The sequence below is a fragment of the Emys orbicularis genome, chromosome 11, assembly GCF_028017835.1.
Source record: "Emys orbicularis isolate rEmyOrb1 chromosome 11, rEmyOrb1.hap1, whole genome shotgun sequence".
NCBI lineage: Eukaryota > Metazoa > Chordata > Testudines > Emydidae > Emys > Emys orbicularis.
The window spans coordinates 30,834,050-30,858,480 of NC_088693.1; the positions used below are offsets into that span (position 1 = coordinate 30,834,050).

The 24,431-nt window shown below is 40.5% G+C and overlaps 1 protein-coding gene across 4 annotated transcripts; it reads right to left on the reverse strand.

The window, feature by feature from the left end:
- Positions 1-2,113: 2,113 nt before the first annotated feature.
- ACVR1C (activin A receptor type 1C) lies at positions 2,114-23,966 on the reverse strand. Of its 4 annotated transcripts, none has more exons than XM_065413848.1 (8): positions 23,744-23,966; positions 11,536-11,781; positions 8,357-8,587; positions 7,000-7,167; positions 6,027-6,183; positions 4,184-4,308; positions 2,861-2,991; positions 2,114-2,239 (listed from the first exon to the last, which is right to left on the reverse strand). In XM_065413848.1, the coding sequence occupies exons 1-8, from the start codon at positions 23,895-23,897 to the stop codon at positions 2,114-2,116; spliced, it is 1,338 nt and encodes a 445-aa protein (XP_065269920.1). In that variant the 5' UTR covers positions 23,898-23,966. The 4 variants fall into 4 exon arrangements, with proteins under 4 accessions (XP_065269920.1, XP_065269918.1, XP_065269919.1 ...); XM_065413846.1 differs by having other exon boundaries at positions 11,536-11,775; positions 23,744-23,897; XM_065413847.1 differs by lacking the exon at positions 11,536-11,781 and having other exon boundaries at positions 23,744-23,897.
- Positions 23,967-24,431: the final 465 nt, after the last annotated feature.

A 24,431-nucleotide genomic window follows, 5' to 3' on the forward strand; every position in this document is an offset into this window, starting at 1 on the left:
ACACTTTTGTAAGCTAACATTATGGTGAAAATAACTATTCAGGGATTGTTTTGATGTCCTGTTAGTTATTTACCTGATACCCTGGGGCCGTTAATGAGATGCATATTTGACCCTTCTGAAGAAATCAGAACGGCCTTATGTCAATGAGCACTTTTGGACAATGATGCCGGAACCGGGGGGGGGCAGGCCCCCCCCCCACTTTTTAACATGGGTGTAGTTTGAGGGGTAGGGGTGGTATTGCCCTCCCAAACTGCAAGCCTTGGGCAGGCTTAAAGCGGCACCAGCAGGAGCTTCACTTTGCAGTGGGGGGGGTGATCAGCTCCCCCCCTTCCCCCCGTGAAGCACAGCCCCTTACCAGTGCTACTCCATGCCTGCCCAAGGCTTGCAATTTGGGGAGGCAACGCCACCACAAAGTGCAGCCCCTGCTAGCATTGCTCTACACCTGCCCCAGGCTTGCAGTCTGGGGGGGGGGAAAGAGGGACGCTAACGCAGCCCCCCAAACTATACTCATGTTAAAAAGTATGGGGGAAATGGTCCCCTGACCCTTCCAGTTCCTGCACCAGTGCCGCCCCTCCACCCCCCCACAAAGTTTCTGGCACCCTTGGCTCTTTAAATCCATAGATTTTCTTCAACTGTTGCACATGCTTATTACATTCCTGTGCTAGAAACATTGAAGAAGTTCCTGTGTCTGCAGAGTGGATTGGACTTTTAAAAAATAAGTTAAGTATGGGGGAAGTGGTTTGTGGGAGGGAAATACATGCCCCAAAGCCAGGTCAGAGCACAGGAACTGCAATACAGCCATTCATGAGTACTACTGCTCCAACCTATAGTCTTGAACGCTCAGAGCCGGCACTAGGCGTAAGCAGACTAAGCAATTGCTTAGGGCCCTGAGCAGATCAAGGGGGCCCCCTAGTCACTTTTTATTATGTGTTGTGTGAGGGCGGGCCAAAATATTCCTGCATAGGGTCCCCAATGGGCTAGAACCACCTCTGCGAGCACTGTCTGTACCACTCACTCACAGTGTGATTGCTGCTGGTTCACAGTTACAAATCTTGTGGACTTCACCCTGGCCCCCCTCAAACACAAACATCTGTGCTGGTGTATACGGGGTACAGGTTAGCTTGTATGAGTCTCTGCAGCTGGATCAATTTCACCCAATAAATTGTGCTCTTACAGCAAATAACTTTGTTAGATCTTCTCACTCCGCAAAATACCAAAAGACACTAAAACATTGACTAATGGTCTATAAAAGGTTGATTAAAAATGCATGCTTTTTAGATTACACTGTAGCATTCCTATAATTTTTCCCCACAAATACCAGGAAATACTGCCCAAATTACTTTTCCTCAATTTGATAAAAAGAAAAAATGGTCCTTGGTTGATATTTTGAAACAGTTAGCTCAGAGTAGGTGTTTATGGATGTTTGATTAATCTCTGAAATAGGGGTACATAACAAAAATACCACCAAACCTTAACTACGGTGTTGCAAATGGAGCTGTTAATAACAAATATTTTAAGAGAGAGAGAGAGAGAGAGAGAGAGAGAGAGAGACTGACTGACTGACTCACATGTTTACTTTAGCTTCACAGTATAAATTTTCAGTGGAACATTCTTATTTGTTTGGTTACTAAATGATAAATATAATATAAAAACATATAAATGCACTTTATTGTAATATATTCTACAGGATTCTATGGGAAAACACCTAAGAAGCTCAATGAATTTGGCCTGTTTTTGGTTTGAGGCTAAAACATATGTGGTTTCTTTTGCATACCTGTTTTTAAACCCATACATTCCATCAACAGTGTATTTTGGTTTTAACTAGAATAAAAAGCTTAAAAATAATAAAATAGTTTAAATATGGAATGTTGTTTCATAGCTCTTAATATCAACTTGCATTTTAAAAACCAACATGAGTTGGTGATTTGCTTTATAAAAACAGCAAAACCAACTAAAAGCTGCAGCTGGTTGTAGCCAACTATGAAGTTATTTTTCAGTGCTGTGGTTTGGGCACTTAAATACTGCACTGTATATATGTGAGGTAGACAGAAAAAAAAAATCACATGTAAAAAGATGGAGAGTGATTCCTTCCTCCTCCCCCCAAATCACCCATTTAGGCTTTCGAATCTTCATGTACACAGAGCTGTGAAATAGTCTTCTTAATGCGGAGCGCAGTCAGTCGAGCTGCCCCATTAGCATACCAGCACTCACGCATTATTCTACCCATGATTCGGAGTGCCTTAAAACAAAGAAAAAGAGGTTTATGATTAAAAATCCACTGCTTCGGTGCAGCAATCAATTAAAAATACTCCAATGCCAGGTGTACTTTGAAATAATATTCCAGCAGAAATGACAGAAAAGTTACCTCATTGTTTTGGTTCAGTCAAAGAGAAAAAGAGTACTTTGATATTCAGTGCTGTCAGGTCCATTTCACTAGATTCACCTTAAAAATGCCACTTTCTTGCATTCAGCAGGGGAGGGGTTTTGAATGGGTATCAGGGGATGCCACACAATGCCCAGCAGTGGGTATTTGTGGGGGGAGCAGGAAAAGGGGTACAAGAGTGCACACAAGGTGGAGGCAGGACTACGCACCTCCCTAAGGCCTGCTGCCTTCCCATATACTAGAGAGAGGGGTTCGGGTTAGCGACTGGCTCCAGAGTGACCCAACCTGCACATTTAAGTTCTTTCACGCTTTTCAAAAGCCCCTTGCTTCTGCCAGCTAAAAAGCTAGACATCCAAATCCCATTGAAATACAATGGAAGTCTGGCACCTAACTCCCTTGGGCTACTTTGAAAATCTCAGCCTTAAAGAATACATTTAAATATTCTTCTAAAAATGGGGGGGTGGGGAGGGAACTCACCTCACAACTTTGCCACTGGTTTGGGATATTTGGTCTAAGTTTCTGTTCACAAACTACCCTTCTCATATCTTCTATTGAGGGATCCGAAGGCACAACATCATAATAAGGCAACTGGTACTCCTCAATGATTCCTACAAGAGGAAAAAGAAACGATAATCTCTAACTAGGTTCCATACTAAACATCACTGTCCTTGTGCTCACTCATTTAGGGTAGGTCTACACTTACCCGGTAGTTCGGCGGCAAGCAAATCGAACTTCTGGGTTCGACTTATCGCGTCTTGTCTGGACGCGATAAGTCGAACCCGGAAGTGCTTGCCGTCGACTGCGGTACTCCAGCTCGGCGAGAGGAGTACGCGAAGTCGACGGGGGAGCCTGCCTGCCGCGTCTGGACCGAGGTAAGTTCGAACTAAGGTACTTCGAACTTCAGCTACGTTATTCACGTAGCTGAAGTTGCGTACCTTAGTTCGAATTGGGGGGTTAGTGTAGACCTGCCCTTAGATACACCTGTTGAGTTCTGGGATGGAAGAGCCTTACCCCCTTCACCAGAAAACCTTTTGGATTTCAGCAGTAGATAGGCCAAAAAGACTTGGTTGGAGGCAGCCCTGGGAAGAAGGCCACTAAAGATAACAAAGATAACACTAAAGATAACAAAAGATAAGGTGAATGGTCTTGGGTCCTTGGGAGAATGGGACTCAGGGGTAAAGAAGATCTGGCTGAAGTGGGGAGAGAATGGAGTTTCATCTTCTTGGTTCAGAACCATATAAAATCCAAACTAGCAGAGGTTTCTTTGTTGCCAACCCTTGCGACCTAAACTCTGCAGAATGTGAGCGGGTCTATTGCATTCCCTGATAATATGAGTCCCTTATTTTCATATTGCCAGCACACAAGTTCATCATCTTGGGAGGTTAGTTTTGTGGGTTTTTTCAGATCAAGATTTTGAAAGATAAACTTCCTGCAGATTGGAAACCGATCAGTAGGGAAACTGCATGGGAGGAACTGGTTTTCTAATGAGTTCTACTATATACATTAGTTTCTTTGACAGGGGAAGTGAAAAATAATTTACATATCTGTTTTGTTGCTTTTGATATTTCAGAATAATTAAATCAGCTAGGCATTAACTGCTATTTATTCACTTGTTAACTCTTTCATATCAGTAATTGCTCAACAGGAAATTTTTAAGTCATACAACTCTTTCTCCTTCCACAATCTGGAAAATTCAGTTAAAAATGATGTTCATACATTGTATGAACATATTTCCTTTAAAATTATTTACATTATTTTTATCAAGTCTGGAATGCAACACAAAACAGCCAAAAATTTTACCTCCAATTGAGCATCTTCGTGATATCTCCCAGTACACCAGACCAAGAGAGTATATGTCTGCACGTTTGAAGGACTCAAAGATGCTCATGTTCATTACATCATCAAGTATTTCAGGAGCCATGTACCTTTAAAACAAGTTACACACACATGCACAGTTTACAAAAGTTCTAACAAAGATTCTAGTATTTGACATGGAGAGGATTGGGAACAACATGTTGGAGAGCCATCCTCAATTACCATTGACTAGCGTCAGCGTGTCATTGACTAGCGTGTCAAACAAGGGACTTTCTATGATGAAAATCCTTACATGTTGCTAAATGATTAATAGCCATGCAAGTGTGAGAGGTAGGTAGCTACACTGGCCAAAGAGCTTTATTCTACCTCCATTTATAGTCCATCTCAATGCTTATTTTGCTTTTCATTAATAAACTGTGCTCTACAAGACAAACTAATTGAATGTAATGAAATTAGTGTGGAAAAGCACCAAAGACTTGAGAGAGAATGAAAATGAATTCTAACCACAGTAAAGAGTGGAGTAAAGGTAGCAGCTGAGCATGCAGTCAAGGATGCAAACGTGTTGCAGTTACTACCCCCAAGAGTGCTGACAGGATGCAATGCGGTTGTCATCACCGTGGGCAGGAGGACCTAAAGATATGTGGGGTGCATAAGGTGGCAGCCCCGCCCGGAGTGCCCTCCTGCAACAGGTTGCGGCATGACAGGCATGCCTGCCTCAGTTTCCCTTTTTTAGAGTCCCTAACTCCACTTCAGGCTCTCTTGCTACACAACCACCCTCCTTAGGGCTGGTTATAACAAATGGTCCAAAATATAAGTCCCAAACATATAGTACATTTCTCATGCTAGTGCAAGCAGTCATTAAAACTCCAGACATCTTGTCTCTTGATGCCCCACATACCACACACTGGCCCCTTTGACCATGGCAGGACTCCCTGTGAGCCCTCTTCTGTCCTTGTACCATGACAGCCACTCCAGGCCTTCAAAATGGAGTACAACCCTGCTCTTCCCAGCAGGTATCCCCACCAACCCCCAGAGAGCCTCTCTGATGGGAGCACCCTTGCCAGGGAAGCATCCCTCACTCGCCCTTGCTCGCTCCTGACTCCAGCCCTGGAGATGTCAGCAGGTAAGCTCTTCCGTTGCTCCCCCACCTTCAGCCCTCTCTGGCCTCGGCTCTAGCTCTCCAGCTTAGAGCCAGCCGGCAGGCAACTCCCCTCTGCTGTGGCTCCTGCCTTCAGCCCTGGCCTGGGGATGCCAGCCAGCAAACCCCTCTTGCTGCTCTTCTTGCCTCCAGCCTTCCCCCAGGAAACACCTTCTGCTTCATTCTGGGACCTTCCACAGACATCTCTCCCATGCCCCTGACTCCCACTTAGGCAGCTCTGATTCACCAGGTCTCTTTTCTCCTTGCTCTACACCCAGGTGCCCTCTTAGCCCTGGCCAAATTGCAGTGTGCTGATAAGGCACAAGTGCACAGGCCCAGCTCCCACTTAAAGGACCAATGTCACCCTGTGATAAGATGTTTAACAACTAGTCTTTCATCTGACTAGCTTGAGTATTCATATTAACCAGATACTTAAAGCTCCCCTCCCCCGATTTGAAAGTATCTTCTTTCCTTATTGGTCCTTTTGGTCAGGTGCCAACCAGGTTATTTGAGCTTCTTAACCCCTTACAGGTAAAGGAGGGATTTTATGCTACTCTTAGCTGTATATTTATGACAGCATGCCTGCTTCATACAGTACTCAGAAATTGCACAGAAATGGAAATCACACTGAAAAGATATTCCCTAATATTTATAGAAAAATACTTATCTTGTCTATTTAAAATGTCTTACCTCTTTGTTCCCACTCTAGGATTCTGAGGTATGTCAATTGTGTTCAATACAGCATCATGTCTCACAGCAAGTCCTAAATCTGCAATGGCACAGGTTTCATTTTTTTTCACTAAGATGTTCTTAGATTTCAGATCTCTGTGTGCAATAGCTGGTTTGCCTGTTAAGACAAAAAGGCAACTAAAAGCATTATTGTGAATCTTAAAACATAGCTTGTTTACTGACATCCCCCATCTCAACATAGAAAAATTAGGGCTGTATTTAGCACAAAATAGAGTTTCTGGATGTGTACCAATGCTAACTAGAGGAGCCTAACGAAGGCATCTTTTGTTCATACATTTCCTTTATTCCCAAACTGTAGTCATGTTTCAAGAACCAAAAATATCTTGTTCTCCATGCTTCTATTCTACTCAGATATGCATTGGCTGGTGCATGCCTCTTATATCCCAGGTTCTCCAATGGACATGTAAAAAAACTAGTCAACACTGGAGAATCCCCTGGATTCTGTGGCACTCCAGTGGAGTGGACTGGAGAACTTGTGGCAGCTTCAGATAAATAAAAACCTCCATTGTATAATTTAATTAAAATGATGACAATGAAATGAAAATGAAAATCAGTATAATATTCCTTACACTGTTTGAAATTAAATTCAATTAATTTTATGCCACTCCAAAATTTTCTATTTTCAGTGTGCTGCAGAATTTGTACTGCTAGATGTTTGGGCAGCTGTGTAGACTGCAAGCATCACTAAAAATGTAATGTGTCTTACTCTCTATTTATAAAGCACCGTCTACATTTAGGGTTCTATTTAATTTATTTTACAGTCTTTAAAGACAGCTACTAAGATACCAAACTGTTTGTAAAAGAAGTCTTTACCATTCCTTCTGACTAATAAGCTAAAGCATTTTTGTAAATACCACCCAAAGTTTCCACTCATATTTCCTAAAAAGGATATATGAAAGAGAAATACAAATACCTTGTGTACCAACTATCTCCATATGAAGGTGTGCTAGACCACTACCTATTGAAAGTGCCAGCTTAATCAGACTATCAATGGTCACCGCATTTCTGTTTAAATAATCAAATAAGGAGCCTTGCTCGTGGTATTCAGATACAAGCCACAGTTGAGTCCAAGTTCCGTTATCTACCAAAAGAAAATAATCTTATTTAACATTGTAAAGAACTAGCCCCATATAGATAGATAGATAGATAGATAGATAGATAGATAGATAGATAGATAGATAGATAGATAGATAGATAGATAGATAGATAGACAGACAAAAGGATCCGAATTTTCAAGTTGAGTGGATTTAAAAAAAACCAACCACACCTCTTTAATCACTCTTTTTTTAGCCCCCATGCCACAGAAGTGGTTTCAATTCCAGAATTTCAAAGTGGATATGCACACCCACGAAGGGAGGCTGCACTGCATCCATTTTGCATTGTGTATCTGGTATGTTACACAGCACAGAGATCCCAACAGATTAATGGCCAGAGTTTCATAAGTGCTTAGCACTAGTCTTCCCACTGAGAACAACGGGAGCTTCTGGAAGCTAAGTCCTTTTGAATATATGGCCACCAAAAATGAGTGGTGCTCTGTTTCCCCTCACAAGAGCTGGTGACAGTACCAAAAACCAGAGAACCAAAGGAAATGCAGCTCATTGTTCTGCAGTGATAGCAAGATCACCATCAACTCTTGTAGCTCTTGGAATGTAAAAAACATTAGTTCATCTTTAAAGGTTTTTGTACAGCAATCCTGAATTTCAAGACATTCTCATATCATACTTTACTTCCTTGGCTGTATTGCCATATTTAGTTCTTTTCCTGCTATGAAGGTATCTATATAAAGTGATCTATTTTTATAGATGTATGGCTTAAAGTGAAAGGTATAAAGCATTGATGCAGCTTGATTATCAAGTTGATAGCATAAATAAATAGTCAATCTTTCAGTAATATTTTACCAAGCATTATTCTAATTAATGAACTACCTGATAGATATAGGACTCATTTAAACTTTCACTTAAATCAGTGAGGCCCTGATCCCACACTGAACTCCATTCAAACAGACCCCTGCATCTGTGCAGAGCCTCAAGGCTCCATGCAGATACAGAGGTCTGCTTAACACAGGACTGCAGCCTAAAAATTGTAAACTGATCTCACAATCCTAATGATCAGATTTAAAATTAATTTTCCTAATCAGCTCCTCAAATCATTAAAAACACATCCCTGTGTTTTAGCAAATTAGAGCAGAGGTTGTGGAAAAATCAATTTCATTGGGCTGCCATAGTGCAGAGAACAAACATTGTGAAACTATGTTTGGAAATACTATATACCCTTGTTATCAGCAGCAATGAAACCCAGGATGTTTTCATGTCTCAGCATAATTGTCTGATAGATTTCTGCCTCACGAAACCAAGACCTTTCATCCCTCGAGGAGAAGATTTTCACAGCTACATCTTCCCCACACCATTTTCCACGCCAGACTTCACCAAATCGGCCTTTTCCTACTATTTCTTGAAGAACAATTGTTCTTGCAATTGTTCTTTGGACCAGTAGAGGTAAACCTAATGAACAGAATGAGGATACTTGTAAAAGAGTGCATTAGCAATTATTATTAAATTCAAATTAAAAACATATATTCTAATATGTTGTAATTACCATGGCCTTACAAGTAACATACACACACACTTTCTTGTGACTATTTTTTCCAATTCTGACTAACAAAAGTGGATAAACATAGATGGCATAAATTATGCACAATCCTTGTCAGAGTGAGGGATTGTAAGTCTACCTCTGAAACATTCCTTGAACTGTATGTATATTGTTATGGTTCTTTATGATTTTTCAGTTGAATCTTTAGTATAAGAATGTGAGCAACCTTCCACATATGGACATAGGGATAAGCATGACTTCTTGCTCTAAACTATCCTAGCGATGTTACTAACTCCAGACGTCCACATGCTGAAGCAGCACTGAAGCAGCATGCTGATGCAGTAAATCATTTGGCTCAAAAATAAGTAAAGCTGGTCAGTAATATTTCAATCAAACGGCTTTTCAGCAGAAAACGCTGATTCGTTGATACCTAAACTTTTCATGGATACATACCAGCTGCAACAAAATGTTCACAGAGAAAGGTTTCTCATGTCCGGGATGGAATTTCTCATCAAAAACCAGAGAGAACGGTTCAAGTCTCTGCTCTGCCTCATTTAGAGTAGGGACTTAAACCTGCCTTTTCAACATCCCTGGTGAGTGCCCTAACCACCAACCTGATGGCTATTCTGGAGATGGGGCTTGTCTGCCTGCCTGCCTCATTTTTCACAAAAATCTTCAAAAAGGTCTTGGTTGTGTCCTGGTGGGGAAAAGGAAAATTTTCTCTCTCCAGCAGCCTCCAGTGCCAGTCTCCCCTACAAAACTCCATCTCCCAACTTTCTCCCCCGTCACTCTGGCATGTCCAGCTCTTGTCCCCTCTGTATTCAAATCAAGCAGCTTCCTCCTCCATGTTGCCTGGGCCTAGTAGGGAAGTCATTGAGAGCAAAAGAGAAACAGTCTCCCTGCTCTCAGTGCAGGTGCCCAGACCAGCATGGCCTGCAACATATCCCAAAACTGCAACTGCAGGGAAAGTCCTGCTTGGCCACAGAGGATAGCATGCTCAGTGACACAGAATCTCCTGAGAATTTAGTAGCTAAAATCTAAGTCTCTGAGTATGTGCAAACTACAATTTAAACTTAGCTAAATGAGGATGGATTTTGAAGGGGATGGAAAAGGCATGTCCCTCACATAAAGGCCATGTCCCTGCCAAATTTTAAGTCCCTGCTACAAACTGGAGGGTGGGAAGAAGGGGGCTACAGCTTTCAAAATAAAATAAAATAAAATAAAATAAAGAGGGCCACATTTTTAAAAAAAAAACATGGGCAAAACAATGTATTTTTCCCTAGCCGCCTTCTTGGAAATGGCTGAACCATTTTGGCTCCAATTTTCAAATAAATCAGCCTGCATGGATACCCAGATACCCAACATGGAAAATTTCAGCCTAAAATTATTAAAATTGAGCAAAAGCTATAAGCAACCCAAAACTGGGTCTTATAATGGGAAGAGTCGGGCTACCTTAATAATAGGAGGTGCTACCTGTCCCGCCTATAATAAAAGAATGAAAAACTGGTCTTATTTTGGAGCTAGAATTAAGCAGTTTTAGTAATCTAAAGCTATATTTATTTCAACACAGTTTTGGTTGTTTTGCTCAAGAAACACCCAATAATCACCATCATGAGACTGACCTTTGAATTTAGGACATTTATCCTTGATAAACATAAACATGCATACAAAAAGAAGAAGCTTACAAAGTACCTTTAAATTCTATTATTGTTTGGATCATCTAACAGTGACTCCTGCTTCACTTGGTTTATTGTCAGATTTCTCTTGAATTATCAAAAAATCCACTCTCTTCTGGCAGCATTAATCCAACTAACCTCAACGAAAAACTATATTTTTGTAGGAAGTACACATAAGAATGCTTCTAATGTGTTAATACATTTTGTACCAAGTATTCCAATCTTTCCATAGGAATAGTATCAAAGGCCTGTTTTTAGAAACAGTGACATTTAGGTTTAAACAACTGTAATTTTTAACTTGGTTCAGATTATCTTTCTTCTGGCTGTTCCCTGTTACCCCTGTATCCCACTCTTACGCCATAACAGCTGTGGCCTTACCTACACACAAGATTTGCCCCCTGTTACAGCCATGAGTGGGCAGCTACTGAAGAACACCCTATAATATGAATAAGCAAAAGCACTATTTGTTTGAAACCGTGCTAAGCTGCACCAGTGTATATTGTGGTTTTCTCTCTGTTAGGGGTTTGCAATAATAGTTACACAACTAACTAGCCAAAGATGGCTGTAACTGTGACAAATCCCCAATGTAGACAAGGCATAAGTCTATTGACTGCACTCAACAAAGAGCTGTCTAAAATATATGTTTTATTAATTCTGGTTTTCTTAAGCACTGTTTATTTTCAATTCTAAATAAACCATTCTAGTTACAGAAATCTGGCCCATACAGCCAACAGCCCAATATGATAATTATGAAGTATGGAGTTTGCATTGTGGCATCTTTTCATATCACTTTAACTTAACAAGATCCCCACATCAGTTGACTCATCATACCATGCAATTACCCTGATGAACATGAAAATCTCTTTAGGCAATACTTTGTCTTGACAAACTCCTAAAGCTATGACACAAATTTCTTTCCATAAGGCAACACATTTCATGCAGTGGGCACAGTTTTTTAATCTCTTTATCATGAGAAAGATACTATAGGTTCTAGTAGTACTTCCCATTCTAAGTGTTAGGAATACCCACACAAACCAATAGTACTGTACTTGACAGTGGAAACTTTAACTGCCATCACTTCGCCTATTGAACTAAGAAAACTGAACACAATGTTGTGATTCTGTTCTCCTGGCTATTCATTAATAAATATAGAAGTTTTAGTGTGCTTAGGAGTGCATACATACCAGATCCAGACCCAGATGTTGTCATATCATAAATAAGATCTTTAAGAGTTTTTCCAGAGTTTACAAGGTTGCACTCAGATAGAGGTTCTTCAATATTTTGTTGCTTCTTCTTTCCGAATGTACAATGACGGCCTTGACATGTATATACAATCAGCATTACAGCTATAGACAAGATACAAACTGGCACAGTAACTATCACTGTCAACACCACAGGTCCTAGGTTTGGTCTGCTTGAAGATTCTGAAGCTTTTAAAAAAAATACATTACAACAAATCAATATACAGTGTATTGTAAATGTTTTAAAATTTTACTTTTAAGGCATTACCCAAAATACACTGAAGTCAATAGGAATGTCTTTCCAAATTACTGAATACACAATGGACTGTGGGTAAAAGCCCTACTTTTTATGGGTATGTCTACACTTCAATGGAAGCCCAGGGTTCAAACTCAGGTTCAGACCTAACCCCCCTTCTGTCTACACACAAATTACACTGACCCAGGGCGCAGACCCAGGGTCCTAGGACTCCATAAGGATGGAGAGCCAGAGCCTGAGTCAAGCCCTATTGCTTTGCAGTGTAGATGCAGCCCCACTGGACTCGTGTTCTGGGAGTCTACCAACAGTATCCCACAGTCCTGCTGGCTGACTTTTTTGGTCCTCTGGACACTCAAGTTTGGTGGACAGTCAAGTTCTCCTACATTGCACTGCACACAAAAAAAGGACTAGAGCAGTCACATTTTGGGAGGGCACTAGAAAGTCTTGGAAATGGATGGCTAGACTCAGGCCTGCATAATGAAGTGTAGACACTGGAACCCCAGGATGGGACCCAGGGTTCAACAATTCCTGACTTTGGGTAACTTGAGTTCTACTAAGCCAGGGTTTACATTGCACTGTAGACTTATATCCTATAGTTACATCATCACAGGTTAATGTACATTCACATGTAAGGGGGCAGAAAAGTTTATATTAAATTACCGTCACCCCTGAGGTAAAAAGTAAGGTGAAATTTAATCTCTCTCCCCAAACTCTATTTCCATCTCCTATTTTGGATCAATGTATTAATCATTTTTACTCCAGGAAAATATGTATCTGTTCTCTAATTTACTCAGAATCAGTGCAAATACTACTCTGGTTTCAAAAAAAATAAAATAAAATAAAATCCAGTTCCAAATACAGAGGCAATGTCACAATTTTGCACCTTCATAGGTTGTAGTTGTAACTCTAGAATTATATAAATTCTGGTAACCACAGTAAAAAAATCACTGCAGCATGTGTGTGCAAGCCAGCTGTACAGAATACTCTCAACAGCAAAATTCTCACCCTGATTCCCCGCAAAGCCCTTTAATGTAGTGGCCAATTCTGACCTTGGATGTATTTACACAACTCCCTTCCAAATCAATGAGATGCACCTAGCAGTAGAATGTGTCACACGGAGTATGTCTACACTGCAAATACCTTGCAGGTTATTAAAGCCTGGACTCCAGCCAGAGGCTGAACATCTACACTGCAATTAAACAGCCCCTTAGCCTAAACCCCAGGCGCCAGATTCAGCTGGCATGGTTCAGCTGCAGGAGTCTAATTGCTGTGTAGACATACCCTAAGCATTCAGATACTGTGAAATTTATCTCAGAGCAAAAGACTGCACCAAGCACTCAATGAAAGATGCAATTTACAGGCTGTTGTAATATACTCTAGCTACTAAGCACTGTTCTTATAACTTCTAAGAGCCTGCAGATTGGTAGGCTTTATAAACTTACGCCTTTATAAATTCCTTACAATAGTCACAGAAAAAAATCTCACCAAAATAAAAGTTCAAGATATTGCATCTATGCTAAATCTTTAGACTTGCACATAATTTTGTACGTGAGAGAAAAAGCAATCCTATCATGAGAAGTTGCAAACACAGAGTATATGTTCACAAGAGGAAAATGTTATACATGCTACTGTAGTGTATATATAATCTTCATAACAATATTTAGAATACAGTTAAAACTTATAAACTGCATGTTTTCATGAATGCAACACAAATATGGAGAGACCAAAGTGTTATAGGCCAACTTACTTTTCAAAGTACAAGAAGTCTAGAAAATACCTTGCTACAGTTACACCTACTACCCTAAATCTAGCAAATTACTTACTTGCAGCAAAGTTTAGTCAACAGCTCAGCTTTTGTAAACAATGTCATCATAGATAAGCTAATCGCTGAATTGCAGAAGCAAAGCACTGATCAGACCCCTAGAGATAGAATTTGACAAAGAGCACTGAATGAACCAGACTCTTAAGGCCTTACCCATTTAATGAATTTATACCATTTAAAGTTTTAGAGACAAAAGTCTTGATCTCAGTTTATGAAAATGTTAAGGTACACATACAGTACAGTCCAAATTATACCTCAGGGTTTCAGGATACAGTATATCCAAAATCTCGGGATAAAGGGGAAGAGATGAAGATAGAGGGAGATAATGGCTGGCCCACTTTGAAAAATATATAATATCTATATTGTATGTAGCTATGAGAGAGACAAAGGTAAGTTATAAAGCTTTTTGAATCTTAACATCTATCATTAAATAATTCTCTGATCACCTATAATTTCCCACAACTGTGAAAACTGATAAAAATAGAAAAAATATTTTAAACCCATAGTTTTGTAGGACTGAAAATTTAAAGAGAGAAAAATCTTTTAAAATGCTTAATAAACCTCTATATTATCAGTCAAAATTATAAAATAAAAATAAAAATTGAATTCTGCCAACTACACGCAATTGCATCCACACTGACGAGGGAGTGCGAAAGTTACCAGTATAGTTAAAGTGATACAATTTTCTAGTGCAGACGAGCCCTTATTCTCTTCTGCTTGTTGCATCAGAGAGAAATTAAACTAGCCTCTGCCGCCAACCAGGAAGCAGGGGGTAGGAAGTGCAAAATTCAGTCTGTTATTAATTTAATGATTGGCAGGAACGCCGCCAGCTTTTCTGCCGCCCTAGGCGGCGGAAGGTCCCGCCCTGAAATGCCACCCCCCACAGAGGCAGCGGAGGGTCCCGCCGCCGAAATACCGCCGCGGTCACCTCCCCCCAAATTGTAGTGCCCTAGGCGACCGCCTAGGTCACCTAATGGGTTGTGCTGGCCCTGATGATTGGTTAATTATTTTAACCAATGTAAGCCCAAACACACAGTGAATCTATCAGACAGGTCCTAAGAAAAAGAGCACAGTGGGTATGAACTCACACAAATGGGACAAATAATACAAAAACTTTCAAAATATACGTGACAAAAAAAGAAGGCACAATCAGCAATTCTAACCTAAATGGACAAAATAAATGTGTAATGCTAATCTCTTCGGGAACATAAGAAAAGGATTTTCTTCTTAACTATTTAAAGCCATCAAGTGAACATTAATCAAAAAGTTTAGCAACCCTTATTTAAAACAATCAACTACTTACTATATAAAAAGAAACTGTCTCTAAATTAATATGTATGAAACAGAGCAGCTGCCTAATGATTTCAAACTACAGTATGAGGCATCTTCCAACTTTTATTAAAGGGTATTTTTAAGCAACAGAAGAGAATGCTATTTTAATATTAAACAGTTGACAATACATAATTTTTATTCTTATACTTTACAAAGTTTACTTGTTTTTAATATCTATAATGTACCTTTGGAGAATGTCCACAAAACCCTGAGGACTACAGGATTGGGCCCCAAATTTCAATATATGCAATATATCAATTAATTAAAGTTAATCAATCCAAAGCAGCGGTTCCCAAACGGGTTCGTGAACCCCTGGGGGTTCGCGAAATGTTACAGGGGGTTCTCGTGAAAAAAATTCCTAATGGCAGACAGAGCTGTCCCTAGGGACCGGGACAACTTGGGGCCAGCAGCCTAGAGCCCCTGGACTTCCAAGAGCTAAGCAGATCAAAGCAAGCATATCTATCACGCTGAGGAGATTTAAACTTCAAGACTCCTTATAAGAAATGGAAAGGGAGGTGGATATTTTTTGCTGTTTTTAAAATTAAATAGACAGCTAGTATTGTTTTTAAAATTACTATGAAGAACAAGTTTAAGCTTTGTTGTTACGTGCGTTGTTTGCCTGGACTGCTCAAGACCTGAATGCTTGTGTAGGAGGAACTCTTTGAGTTGGCTTCTTAAATACCTTCATGCTGTTTCACATCTGATACTCCTTGATGAAACATAGGAGCCTTGTCTTATAACAAGCTTATTCAAAGTGATACAAGCTACAAAAGTGAGATCTTGGAAGTGTTGCCATTTTCATAAAGTAATAAAAACACTGTAATGATAAATAATGAATAATAATAATAATAATAGTGTGTAATAAGCTTGTCATAAAAACAAATTTTATATTTCCAAGATCACTGCTTTTATAATTTATACCCAGGTAAAGGAGAAAATCCCTGGAAATATTCATTTTTAGGAGGGGGGTTACGAGACTTGACATTTTAGTGAAAGGAGTTCACAGGTTGTTAAAGTTTGGGAACCACTGATCCAAAGCATTGGCTGCATGTACAAAAAGTTCATTAAAAAATCCATGCAACACAAACTAACAGTCCACAAATAATAGCCTTCCAACCCCCCACCTCATGCTCACACACTCCCCATCTCATTCTGTGTATTGAGAGTAAACTAAGTAAAAGATAAAATCTCAGGAAACTCAACACAAATGGGTCCACTGGAGCCATAGCTAGAAGTTTATCAGAAGAGCAAAAGAACTACTAAATCAGCTCTTTGTCCCCAAAACCAACTCCTCACTGTTCCTTGAAACAATTGGACTTCTGGAAGTTCCTTGGAATGAGAAATAGGACCCTATAAGAAATGCAGTAAATACAGTCACAACATTGCTGGAACTGGATATTTCATGGGATCATCCATACATCAGTACATAAAGAGCAAGAGCATTCCCTACAGTATTCCATCAAGACAGACAATTAGAAAACTAGACTAATGGCACATCTACCCTGCAATAAAACACTAGCGGCATGGCAGGCCAACGTCAGCTGACTTGGGCTCGCAAGGCTTGGACTGTGGGTCTAAAAATTGCATCTACGGGATCAAATTGGTTTTCCAGAAACCAGCGGACAAAGAAAGAGCTTTTGACATAGAAAAGCTGTGTTTAAACTGACTCAGGGGCTCCCTTCTAATCCAGCAAATGGATAGAACCTTCTGGTCTAAGGGGCGTTCCAACCTTTGCCGAAGGGTTGAGAAGATTTTGACCTACTAGAGCCCCATAAGACTCAGGGCCAGCTCTAGGCACCAGCAAAACAAGCTGGTGCTTGGGGCGGCACATTTTTAGGGACGGCATGGCCGGCGCCAGAATGCCGCCCCTAAAAATGTGCCCCAGCCGCCCTAGCTCACCTCCGCTGCTGCTGCTGCTCGCGCGCCGCTACTCGCCCTCCCTCCCAGGCTCTCAAACCTGGGAGGGAGGGGGAGCAGCGGCGCGCGAATCAGCTGTTTCGCGCGCCGCGGCAGCTCGGGATCTCTCCCTCCCTCCCAGGTTTTTCCTGCCCAGAAACAGGTGATGGCTGGAACTCTTAGATCTATCTGGGCACTCCTAGAGTGGACCGCAGAGGTGGTGATACAGGTGCAGTTACCCTGAAATTGTGACACTATTGTTATTTTAATCTCATCCAATAAATCCTCATTATTCTATTCCTGAATTGTAGTACCCGAGATACAGGGCAGAAAATGTAATTTCTACAAAAAGTCTGTCCCAAGCACAAAGTCTAGATAGATATCCTGTCTCCCTTCAGTGCTTTGATTTCAAGCAACAAAGTGCACATGAAAGCTGTCAATTTTTTCTTCACTCTTTCTCCCAGTTTTCCCCCTCTTTGAAGCTGGAATCCCAGAAACATGTCTGGGGAAGAACAAACTAAATCTTTAAAAGTAGAGTCTGTATCTCATCATATGTATGAGTTTGTCACCAAATCATAAATGAATAACATTACAAGCTGCATATATTGCCTAAGACCAATCTATCCTATTACTATGAACACAAGTATATTAAGTTAGGAAATACTAATATTGCTTACCATGCCAATAAAGTTATTGGGTTTTTCTTTATTGTCATCATGGAAAAGGGCAAGCCAGTCAATTTTGCACCTGGGCAGATAAAGTTTCATGACAATTTTGCAAGCCTGTACACAACTCTGTGCATGAGTTTCTCCATCTGTAAACTGGGGATAATGGTGTTTACCCAGCAGCTTGTCACTTGGAAACAGCGCCCACTGGACACACTGGGGGAAAATATCATGGGTGCAGCTTGCCCCTGAACCACAGCAGCATGAGAAGTTACTAAGCCTTGTCTCAGTTAATATTTCAAGTCTATCTGATGATAGGGAAAATGGGTTTTATTCAGTGAACACATCTCTAAGTACGATCAGTCCATGATTTGGTGACATATTTAGTACATTTGAGATGCACATTACATGGTTTCTCTTTCCTTTCTCCCATGTCACAGATTTTTTTCTTCCTCAATTATACATCAACCTGGCCAAAAGTCTCTCCAAATTATACAATAGCCTAGTAGCTGTACATCAGCTACTGCAAAGTTGGAATATGACCTGATAAACTAGGAAGGTCAGCCACCTATTAACTGAGTTTGCAACCTGGGGGGGGGGGGGGGAAACACCTCACAGATTTTATTAGCAACTCCTCAAAATAACCAGTTACACACTGAAAGTACATAGATCCATTTCCCCTACGAGAAATAGAAGCAAAAGAAGACCCATCAGGAAGCAGTGTACCAAGATTTGTTTGGACTTTACCTATTGGCAGAGAAAGGTCAACTCAAGTCACAGATTTGTGCAGGAAACACTAGAATTAGAAATATTAAGCAGAAGCAAAAAACTCCAAGCAATATAAAAACCTAGACAATACTGATCAATGCAAATTAATTTTGCACTCTATTAACATTAACCCAGGGCAAATTTTATAAAGGGATATAAATCAAGTCACTGCCAGGAGCTGTTATTTTGTCAAAATTTAGCTATCCAGACTGTGTTCGTGTTTGCATATTTTTATTGTCGCACCTTTCCACTTCCTCAGATGCAAAATAAGAATTATTAGTCTTGGCTCATGTAAGAAAATCAAGTTGTCTGTCTCAGCCAAAAGGAGGGAAAACAATGAGAGAATTAACAGAAAGATTCTGTTGTTGAACAGTACATGCTGCCATTTATGCTTTTACTAAGGAAATTCATGAACAGACAAATTGCACAAAGTAAACAAACTGCCTTCTGGTAAGAATCCCTCATGACACCTCTGTCAACAGTTAACACAAACTTTTTAAAAAGCCACTTTTGACATATGCAGAACATGAGCTTTTGCTTTAGGAAGTATGGCATACCCAGGTTATCAGTCAAAACTTGTTCTTCCTACTGAACTAATCTTACATTTGTGGGCAACATTTATACATTTCTTGTGCTCTGCTTTAAAAATTTTTGTATAATGAGAATTTGTTCACCCCCATCCACCTTGATCTGAAAACATACCCATCTATGTGTTTGTGAATTTGCATGGTTACAAGCAGGGCTATAATTTCAAAGAACACATTTTAAGTTTTCAATAAAGTGTAATTAAACATGAAATTGTTCACACAAATATTTGCATGCAGTAAATGCCAAATGCCAATGGAAATAAGGTCTTGTGGATGCACAAGCTGGGCACTAAATCACACTGGCAAACCATTAAACTATCCCCAGTTTTGTTTTTTTTATTTTAACACTGTGTTCATAATTTCACAGTGATGACAGATTGATCACTAACACGTGCCTGCTCCTGATTGTGCTCTCATTTGCACTAATGCAAACAGCTTCTTTTCCCCACTCATTTAATCAATGGCCTTCATAGTCAAAAAGAAAATTAGTAGCAGACAATGGCCAATTCCTACTGATGCTGTGACCAAAATGTTAATTATCTTCAAATATATTAACTTCTCACCAAACTCCCTTTAAACCTCTCACAAGTATTTGTAAATTTTCAGCCCAAATGTTTTGCAACTACTTGTTCCTCAGCGTTAAAGTTCTACTCTTTCAGCAGTGTAGGTTCTGCTGTGCTCATGGGAGTAAAGACCAGTAATGTTTATTTTAGTCATGGAGGCAAAACAGATATTGCTTTGCATTCAGAGGTCTGCAGATCTGCTGAGTAAGAAGAAGCTATTTTACACAGTAACTGCCAGTGGTCTCAATGTGCCATTATGGCAGCTGGAAATAGCCAAGATTCAGGGAAACTCCAGCAACATCCTTCCCCTGGACACACTCATATCAGCTGCAGGAACATGGTTGGCACAAAAGCCATTATCCTGGCTCTTAGACAAGCCTGGGAACTTAAATTTGTAACTTTGTTAGACACTAAAAACCATGGTCTTAATAAAGACACTGGTTTAATGACTTATTATAACAATTTGAAACCCACTAACCCCCGCCCTTTTTGTCCTATGACTACAGGGATGTTAATGGGCCACTTCACCTTGAATGGTCCCTTAGGATATGCCTACACAGCAAAGAAAAACCTGCAGCTGGCCTGTGCCAGCAGACAAAGGCTCGCAGCGCTTGGACTGTGGAGCTGTCCTGAGCCCAGAAGCCTACACAGCAAAGAAATAGCCCCACTGTATGAGCCCTGCAAGGCAAAGTTGGCTGGCACAGGCCAGCTGTGGGTTTTTCTTTGCTGTATGGACATACCCTTAAAATACATACTAACTACTTATGCTAAACTATCTGCTTGATCTTGTATTTAGCTGTGACACTCTAAGGACCGTTCCCAGACCTGAGAAAGAACTCTCAGCTCAAAAGCTTGTCTCTCTCACCAACAAAAGTTGGTCCAATAAGAGATATTGCCTCACCCACCTTGTGTCTCTAATATTTCCAGGGACAGACACACCAGCTTCTGGGACACTTTGCACCAGAAATATAGGGCAAAGCAGCCCTAAGGGATCCAGAGTTTGGGGCCTACAAATCCAGTAATTTCCAAGAAACCTGCTTTCACTTGGACCTAGACAATGTTTGTCCTGTAATATGAATAATATGTAAAAGGACTGTCAGAAAAGATTAGCAATCAAGTAACCTTGGCACTTCTGCAGTTCCATCTAGCATGAACTCTCCCAAATGTGTAGGGCAAAGGGCTCAGTTTTTAGCCCAAGCAGATTACCCTCACTGCTAACAGTAATAGGAAACCAAATGTTTTGCAACTACCCGTTCAAATGTTGGAAAGACACAAAGCTATAGAAAGCACATCTATGAATAGATTGTTAAATTTGTTCCATTTTTCCAATAGCTGCACATTTTATTAAATCAAGAGTATTTTGATTCACTGTGCTATGTATTGTATGTATGTAGTAAAGCTGCTGACCAGAACATAATTACTACTAGTATCTGTCTGCAAGTGTCAACTGAAAAGGATCATTCCTGCTACGTGTCAGTATTTAAGGGTTGTAAATGTTTATGTAAATTTAAGTAGATTTATCTCAGACTCCCAAGAAGGAATATACTCTTCCTTCCAGAGGTTCTAATTTGAGTGATTGACTGGGAGCTGAGAAAAGTATACCCACCTATCACTTTCCCTCTTGCAGTCAGTCAGTCTCACCTCCCTCTCCCAAGTCCTTTTTCCTTCTATCAGCTCCAAGTGAGAGTTCTCCCCCTAAACTACTGGGTAAGACAGCAACTCCCTCTTGCAAGCCTCCTGCTTCCCTCCAGAATTTTCTGCAGAATCCTGCCCCATCTTTCTCTCTTCTGCAGGTGCAAACTTCTGCATAGCATCTGCTTTCATTGTTGTGTGCCCAGACCTTGTCTCTTGGGAGACAAAGATGACCTACAGGCCCAGACGAAATGGAGAAAACATTCTATACAAGACATCCCCAAACATATAGACTACAGTTAGGAGCCAGAAAGATGGTCAAGGTTGGGAAAGCAGAGGAATAAATGCTGGTGTGGAAAAGGCAAGGGGTCAGATTTGCTTATTATATCCTCACACATCTTTTTGTAAGAAAACCATGAAATACTCCCACTCACCTCAAGTCTGTCCAAAATACTGCTGTGAAAGTTACCACACACATCCCTTTTGATTCTGCATTTGCCTCATCTTACTGAATCAAATTCAAGCTCCTCATCCTCACTTAGAAGGCCTTGCCTCTGGTCTCATTTCTGAGTGTCCCACTTTCTCCCAACATTTCTCCTCTTACTACTCCCATCTTTGTCACACACTTTCATCTTTGTCTTTCTATTATGCTGCTCCCTATACATGGGGTTCCCATTTCTCATTTACCAAGTCTCCCCCGACACCCATCTTACTTCCTTCATACTACGTCTTTAACCCACAGCTTTCAGGAATCTTTCCCCCTTTGTTCATTTCATCGGTAATTCCTCCTTTCTCTACCTTCCCTGAACTGCTGTCCCCTATCTCATTTTTGTAATCCACCCTAAATCTTCGGAGCAATAGACATATATAACTTGCTGAGTAAAGTGCTGTGTAACATCACAATATAAATGACTAATTATAATACAGACTACGAATATGTTAACATCTTGTATAAAAATAACAGGCTTTACAAATAAATGCTATAAGGTTATTGGAATAGGAATGGATTAACTAAAAACTGCTGAAGGGGAAAAGTGCAATGTTTTTCTGTAATTAAATCCCAAATGGAAAAAGCAGCAAATAATCTTTTCACTGTTACAACTTTTGAGAACGCCAGACTCAAATATGGCACCAACTTTATGGTATAGAGTTCCTAGAAGAGTAAACGCTTTTCTCACACTTGCCTCTCTAATTGGAACCAGGAATCCCAACTTACTTGGCAAGGTTCAATGACACACCAATATAACACTGGCAGCTGTTACAATCCTTTTGCAGAATTTGAAAACTCAAGATTTACAAACAATTTTGCTGATGCTATAGAAAGAAACGATTTCACTCTCATATGCTACACTATGTACTGAACAGTGAGGTCTTAGAATGTAAGGTTATCCCAGTGTCCCAAATAAACATGATACTCCAGACTGGCCCTGAATTGTACAGAAAGCAATACTACACACTTTCTTTCTCCCATCTTTGTCCTTCTGATCTTTATATTAACAGACTCCAACATGAGCTTTACTAATTTCTCAACCACATATATCAAAAATGACATGCCACTTAAAATTACAGGACTCTAGAAGTAACTAGTCAAAATGAGGAGAAAGATGTTACGAGTCATGACAGCTGCCCGTACCAATGGTTAGAATAAAAAAAACAAATGCAGATATCCCCCTGCCCACAGGTGGGAGGGGAGTTTCAGTCACAGAATTAACAACTAGCAAGATAAAAATGGGTGTGTAATTATCCCCCTAATTGGAAGTGTACAAACGTTTTCCAACCTCTCTATCCGGTTTGCATATCCAAGACATTTAATTCCAGACCTCAACCTTTAAATATTTGTATGTCCAGTTTAGACTATAAAATCCTTGGGGGCAGGAACTTGGTCTTACCATTTATTTGTAAAGCATCATCACCTGTGACACTATCAAATGAAATAATTTCTGCAGGGCCTATTCCCTTGGCAAAACACACACACAGCTCTCTGTGACCAAGCAATCTTTAATTCACAGCCAAAATGTATGTTTCTTTGCTGCTGCTACACAGTATGTCTCCATTATAGTGGTTACAATTTTGTGAAAGGTCTAAATAGGACACCAGGAAATCAGTTTGAAGTCTAAACTAAGATACTCCATTAGAAAGATTTTTTAAGTAATCAAATTTCTTTTACTTCCTTCACCAACATTCCACTGTCAGCTGTGCACACACCTTCTGCTGACTACAGTGAGAGCTACACGAGTGTCCGAGGGAAGAATGTGGACCTATGGATGGATCTAGACTGTTCTCAGTGGTAGCAGATGACAGAACAAGGAGTAACGGTCTCAAGTTGCAGTGGGGGAGGTTTCGGTTGGATATTAGGAAAAACTTTTTCACTAGGAGGGTGGTGAAGCACTGGAATGGGTTACCTAGGGAGGTGGTGGAAGCTCCTTCCTTACAGGTTTTTAAGGTCAGACTTGACAAAGCCCTGGCTGGGATGATTTAGTTGGGGATTGGTCCTGCTTTGAGAAGGGGTTTGGACTAGATGACCTCCTGAGGTCCCTTCCAACCCTCATATTCTATGATTCAAAACTGCAATATATCTTTGCTCCTGTCATGATAATTCAAACACAGCCTAATCGTGAGATACTGCTTACCTATAGGCAGGTGGAGTGTTATATTGTTGCAGAAGTCGGTGTAGCAGCATTCTGTTTTTGTAATGTTTTTAGAACTGTGACAGAAGACTTGAGCATTCAGTTCCGGTAGGGATACACATGACTTTATCACCTCTTCTTTGCCATTAGTTAGCATGACTGAAGCCCAACATGCTCCTTCAGTTTGGCAGGTGAAGTTTGTATGCTCACACAACTGGCACACACATTTCAGACCTGAAAAATATTTTTAAAGGTATTATTTTTCACTAAAAACAATAAAACTTCATAACATACAATGTACATTTATTTAGTAATTCAGAGCAAGGAAGATTGTCTTTTGTTTAGATAAGGAGACTGGGAGTCAAGACTCCTGAATTCTATTCTCAGTTGTGCTATGGATTCATTGCAATACTTCTGCCAAGTCTTCTAAGCCATCACTCAGCAGAAGACTTAAGCACATGTTTAGCTTTATACATGTATAAAAAAAAAGGGAGAGAGGGAAGGGGCTCTGTCCTCCCACTGCGCTGGCTCCCCCATGGCATGTTCAGCTGCTCTCCTTGGCAGCCGGGCCCAGGCAGGGAGCAGGATGGAACTCCTCTCAGTTGCTGCTCTGTGCGGCATAGCCAGCTGCCTGGGAGAAAGCCTGGCTGGGGAGGGGCAGCAGCAGCTTCTCACTCTCTGCCGGGGCTCA